Below are 6,000 nucleotides of genomic sequence, written 5' to 3' on the forward strand. Positions count from 1 at the left end.
GTTTATTAAATGATTACTAAACAGCCACGAAAAATATGGGACATGATTAGACAAACTCAAGTATATTTGATTTGAAGTTGAATTCACTCATTTGAATTCAATTCATCCAATGTTTGCGCACTTACACTGTGTGACAGCCTACAAGAAAACAAAGATTAGCGAGACATACACTCTACCCCCTAGAGATGAAAATTCAGTGGAGACAAGACATAAACAACAGTAATTCAAGGCAGACATTATTATTCTAAAGAGGAAGAATAAACTAGTCACCGTGATGGGTAAAATGTGGGCTTAGGCTGATCACAGATGGCCTTGAAACCAGACTATGAAGTATGGTGATGCTAAAATTTGGCCTGTTTTCAATATTTAGTTTGTAGAAGAGTGGGAATGGGTTAATACAGACCTGGCCCTACAAAACAACCTGGAAAAGTAGTATTAGGAGTCTGGCTATGGAAATCACTCTTTTGCACCTATTTCAAAATATCCAATTCTGCCGATGGCTGTTCACTTCTCTTGTCCTTATTTCACTTTTTAGAAAGAAGCTGGCCCAGCGTCTACAGGATGCTGAGGAGCATGTAGAAGCTGTGAACGCCAAATGTGCTTCCCTGGAGAAGACAAAGCAGCGGCTTCAGAATGAGGTGGAGGACCTCATGATTGATGTAGAGAGAACCAATGCAGCCTGCGCCGCCCTGGACAAAAAGCAGAGGAACTTCGACAAGGTAACTCATGTAGTAACCTCTGCTTCTATACTCAGCTCACAATGAAAGCCAGCCTGCTACCCTCAGTGTGCCTTATTCAAACTCCCTAAGGGCTGTTCTCAGTAACTCCTGCTCCATGGCCGGCAGTGGATGGTGACAACACCTGTGGTTTCTACTCTTCTCATTCATAACTATTTGTCAGTCTCAGATCATTTCCACTCTGACAGGTGCCAAAATAGATGGTGTCCATCCCATCAAGCTTTATCTATTAAATTTCTGGACCATTCTTTGCCCCTCAGATCCTGGCAGAATGGAAACAGAAGTATGAAGAAACTCATGCTGAACTTGAAGCTTCCCAAAAGGAGTCCCGTTCCCTTAGCACAGAGCTGTTTAAGATTAAGAATGCTTATGAGGAATCTTTAGACCAACTTGAAACCCTGAAGCGGGAAAATAAGAACTTGCAACGTGAGTACATTTCACCTTTTCTTAAACAAAGGATTTGAAAAATGTTTTCCCCTACTGAACAAATTTTTATATTTTTCTTCACCAACAGAGGAGATTTCTGACCTCACTGAGCAGATTGCAGAAGGAGGGAAACGCATCCATGAACTGGAGAAGATAAAGAAACAAGTGGAACAGGAAAAGACTGAACTTCAGGCTGCTTTAGAGGAGGCAGAGGTAGACATTTTATTGTGCATTCTAAAACAACTGCAAGAGGAATTAGAGTCCACTGCATGCAAGAATTGATGAATTCTTGAATTAAGAGAAAAGAAAAGTAGTTCCGACTCTGTACTCAGTATGAGGATGGAGAACTGACCATGTGTGCAACTACCACACCTGTATGTCAGGAACTGTGCTAGACACTGAAAAAAACAAAGATGAATAAAAAGAATAAGTTAAGGTCCCCACCGTCACAGGCACTATCTAGCCAGGGACATAAAAATATATAAAATAAACAACATACTGTAGAAATCTCCAGAACAATGGCATAAAGATGTGTTATAGCAGCACAAGAGCAAGAACTCCTATTTCTAGAATACTATAAACTTCCATTCCCCGCTAATATCACCTCTTGCTGTCATTAAGGCATCTCTTGAACATGAAGAGGGAAAGATTCTGCGCATCCAGCTGGAGCTGAACCAAGTCAAGTCTGAGATTGACAGGAAAATTGCAGAAAAGGATGAGGAAATTGACCAGCTGAAGAGAAACCACATCAGGGTCGTGGAGTCGATGCAGAGCACGCTGGACGCCGAGATCAGGAGCAGGAATGATGCCATCAGGCTCAAGAAGAAGATGGAGGGAGACCTCAATGAGATGGAAATCCAGCTGAACCATGCCAACCGCATGGCTGCAGAGGCCCTGAGGAACTACAGAAATACCCAAGGCATCCTCAAAGTAAGTGGGTTCAAAAGAGGGCCTCAAGGTAACTGGGGTGACCACAGCCCTGAGAACGAGGTGTCTCAATGATGATTCATTCCCCAGGACACCCAGATCCACCTGGATGATGCCCTCCGGGGCCAGGAGGACCTGAAGGAGCAGCTGGCCATGGTGGAGCGCAGAGCCAACCTGCTGCAGGCTGAGATTGAGGAGTTGAGGGCCACTCTGGAGCAGACGGAGAGGAGCAGGAAAATCGCAGAACAGGAGCTCCTGGATGCCAGTGAGCGTGTCCAGCTCCTCCACACTCAGGTGAGCATAACATAATAGTGAAAAACACAAAAAGAGGAAAATGAAATCCCTGCTCATATCTTAGCATTATCTAAAAATATATTCATAATGTTTCATGAATGGTAAAACTTAAAACATTTAATATTTGTGTGTTAACAATACTTATACTATACTTTGACATCCAGACTTGACTTTTATTTATTTTTAAGATTTTATTTATTTATTCATGAGAGACACAGAGATAAGGTAGAGACACAGGTAGAAGGAGAAGCAGGCTCCATGCAGAGAGCCCGATGTGGGACTCGATCCCAGAACTCTGGGATCATGCCCTGAGCTGAAGGCAGACCTCAACCCCTGAGCCATCCAGGCATCCCAGACTGTCTTTTAAAAATACATTTTAAACGTATCTCAGATAATTTATGGAACACAGAAGGACACTAATAACTTAATTAACTAGTTTTTGAATTCATTAGAAATCTGGTATGTTAATTTTGTTATCATGTACTAAATATTGCTAAATTTGATATTTTAACCAGAACACTAGTCTGATCAACACCAAGAAGAAGCTGGAGACAGACATTTCCCAGATCCAGGGAGAGATGGAGGACATCGTCCAGGAAGCCCGCAATGCAGAGGAGAAGGCCAAGAAGGCCATCACCGATGTGAGCAGAGGGCAGCATGGTGGTGATCAAACCTGAATCTCGATGTACTCACTTCCCTTTCTCAACTGGTTTTGTTTTACTGCTGATCAGGCGGCCATGATGGCCGAGGAGCTGAAGAAGGAGCAGGACACCAGTGCCCACCTGGAACGGATGAAGAAGAACCTGGAGCAGACGGTGAAGGACCTGCAGCATCGTCTGGATGAGGCAGAGCAGCTGGCCCTGAAGGGCGGGAAGAAACAGATCCAGAAACTGGAGGCCAGGGTGGGTCTTCTGATCAGTGTATTCCCCCCCTCATTTCAACCCATTGCATGATTTTGAGTACCCGGTACTGCTGGATGAGTGGGGCATGCAGAGACAAATGAGAAATGTTCCCTGTTGCCCAAGGACAATGAGACAAGTGCATCAAAATTACATATAAAGCAGGGTAAAAGAAGCACTACAGGTCATTGGAAGAAGCAGAAATCCACTGAGCAAATAGATCACAGTAAAAGACTTTTAAAATGCTTACCTTCTTGCAGGTCCGTGAACTTGAAGCAGAAGTTGAAAGTGAACAGAAGCGCAACGTTGAAACTGTCAAGAGTCTACGCAAACATGAGAGGAGAGTGAAAGAACTAACTTACCAGGTAAGGAAAATGGCCTATCTAGGTTTTCACTGCATGGGATAAAAAGCTAACGTACAATAAAATGTTGATAGCATTTGTACTTTCGCGGGCTCACTCTTCAAAATATTATTTCAGACTGAGGAAGACCGCAAGAACGTGCTCAGGCTCCAAGATCTGGTGGATAAACTGCAAGCGAAGGTGAAAGCTTACAAGAGACAAGCTGAGGAAGCGGTGAGTTCAGAAGCCCCTGGAGAACCACACAGCCCCCTGGTCTTAGGTATGGCCAAGCCGGCTTAGTTAGAAGGATGAAAGGTAAGGAAATGAGGGTGCAATGAGGAAGGATCAAAGGAAAAGGGTCAACTACATTCTGAAGAATGAGAAGCAACCAACAACGTGATGAGCCAGGGAAACTGTTCCTGGGAAGGGGAAGAGCAACCCAATACTTTTGAGTGTTCAAGAGTCCAGTTCAAGGAGCAGAAAGAACAATGTAGAGAGCAGTAGAGATGTGGCTGATGTGTGTGTGTGTGTGTGTGTGTGAGAGAGAGAGAGAGAGAGAGAGAGAGAGAGAGAGAGAGAGGCCGATCACAGGGTCTTCTAGGCTCTGGTAAGATGTCTGGATCACAGGGTCTTCTAGGCTCTGGTAAGAAATCTGGATCACGTTCTAAGTACAATGGGGACACTGGGAAGCCCCAGGGAGGGTTCTAAACTGCTCAGTCATGCCCTGGTCTATACTTTTTAAATAGAATATTCTGGCTATTTGGTGGAGAATGGATTGTCTGCTAACACAGGCAGGGACAGGGAGACATTCTAGGAGGCTTTTCCGATGGGCCCATGGTTTGCCTTAGGGGCAGTACTGGAGCAGAGAGAGAAGAGTGGAGAGATTCAAGATACATTCTGGAAGAGAAACTATAGGATATGCTAACAGGTTGCCTTGGGAAGGTGACAGGAGATCAAGGATAATTCATCAAGTTCATGGATGGAGTGACTAAATGAATGGTGCGACAAAGACTACAACAGGGAACTAAGGGAGGAACAGATTCACAGGGCAAGAAAGAAACAAGAATTCTTTTCTGGGAACACTGTTTGAAAGACCATCATTTACATAAGTGAAGGTGACAACTAAAAGCAGTTAAGCTGGGAGTTCAGATGGTCTTGGTCATGTTTGAACCAATAGATTCTTGGCACTCTACCTCACCTCATTTCCCCAGCCTATGATTTATCTGAAATAATAAATACTGATTTTCTAAGTATGTAAGTATGGATATATATACACCTACTCATCACAAATTAGTGGTTCCTCTCTTGGTTAGTGGTTTTCATTTTTCTGCTGACCCCTAAGATCTGGGGCAGGGAGTGAGAGGGAGGGGGACATAGAGAGAGAGAGAGAGACTGACTTAATGTGTCTCTAGCCCCTACTTCCCTCATGTGTAACAGGAAGATCTGAAGTTTTATTCATGTTCTATTATTTAGTGATCCTAAGCTTTATTAATTTCTAAATTTTGATGCCATATTTTGGACAGTTGTCAATGAGCCTTTTTGAAAAGGACAATTACTAAAGACTAAACCCCAACTGGCCTTCCCATATTCACTGCTTATCTGTTTGAACATAATCTAAGACTACTGAAGGACTATTCTCAGAGACAAGTTTTGTTCCATTTCTACACTGCATTAAGTGGCAATATTTTATACTCAAGGGCCAATGATTTATATTCAAAGCTATTAGCTTGATATAGATTTTTTAGAAGGTTTTTAGGTTTTGGGGTTCTTTGGTTTTTTTTTTAAGAAGATTTGGTTACATTCACTGGACTCCGGGCTAAAAAAAGAGGTTGGAAAGATGATATATTTAGTAGTAGCTCTAAGATGTTTACAGGTTAAACAGGAGAACTTTTAGAAATGTTGTTGGCAAATGTTACCTGTCCCCCTTTGTTATCCATGAGTTCAAGGAGGATGAGAAGAATACAAAAAAAAAAAAAAATCAAGAGCATTTTTTTAAAAAAAGGTTTACTAGAGTGAAGCATTTTTAAGTAAAAGAAACTGGAGACCCACTGATCTAAGAAATTAGAAATTCTGAACTCTTTTTCCCTCCTAAACACATCTCCATTCATTCTCAGGAGGAACAATCCAACGTCAACCTCTCCAAATTCCGCAAGCTCCAGCACGAGCTGGAGGAGGCCGAGGAGCGGGCTGACATTGCAGAATCCCAGGTCAACAAGCTGCGGGTGAAGAGCCGGGAGGTTCACACGAAAATCATAAGTGAAGAGTGATTCAACCAAATGCTAAAAAGTGACCAAAGAAATGCACAAAATGTGAACATCTTTGTCACTCTGTTTTCTACTTCAGTATTTTGCAGATAAAAAATTTATCCGCAAATAA

The 6,000-nt window shown here is 42.7% G+C and overlaps 1 protein-coding gene across 2 annotated transcripts in view; it reads left to right on the forward strand.

Moving 5' to 3' along the window:
- Nucleotides 1-6,000, forward strand: part of MYH1 (myosin heavy chain 1) — a 30,101-nt gene extending 24,101 nt beyond the window's left edge. For both annotated transcript variants that reach the window (XM_055304795.1, XM_055304796.1), the window contains 10 exons: nt 536-719; nt 998-1,163; nt 1,252-1,376; nt 1,785-2,093; nt 2,181-2,384; nt 2,900-3,025; nt 3,116-3,286; nt 3,544-3,648; nt 3,763-3,858; nt 5,739-6,000. In XM_055304795.1, the coding sequence (XP_055160770.1) occupies nt 536-719; nt 998-1,163; nt 1,252-1,376; nt 1,785-2,093; nt 2,181-2,384; nt 2,900-3,025; nt 3,116-3,286; nt 3,544-3,648; nt 3,763-3,858; nt 5,739-5,891 (1,639 nt within the window). In that variant the 3' untranslated portion in view covers nt 5,892-6,000. The remainder of the gene's footprint in view (nt 1-535; nt 720-997; nt 1,164-1,251; nt 1,377-1,784; nt 2,094-2,180; nt 2,385-2,899; nt 3,026-3,115; nt 3,287-3,543; nt 3,649-3,762; nt 3,859-5,738) is intronic.

The sequence above is a fragment of the Nyctereutes procyonoides genome, unplaced genomic scaffold (genome assembly GCF_905146905.1).
Source record: "Nyctereutes procyonoides isolate TBG_1078 unplaced genomic scaffold, NYPRO_anot_genome, whole genome shotgun sequence".
Classification (NCBI taxonomy): domain Eukaryota; kingdom Metazoa; phylum Chordata; class Mammalia; order Carnivora; family Canidae; genus Nyctereutes; species Nyctereutes procyonoides.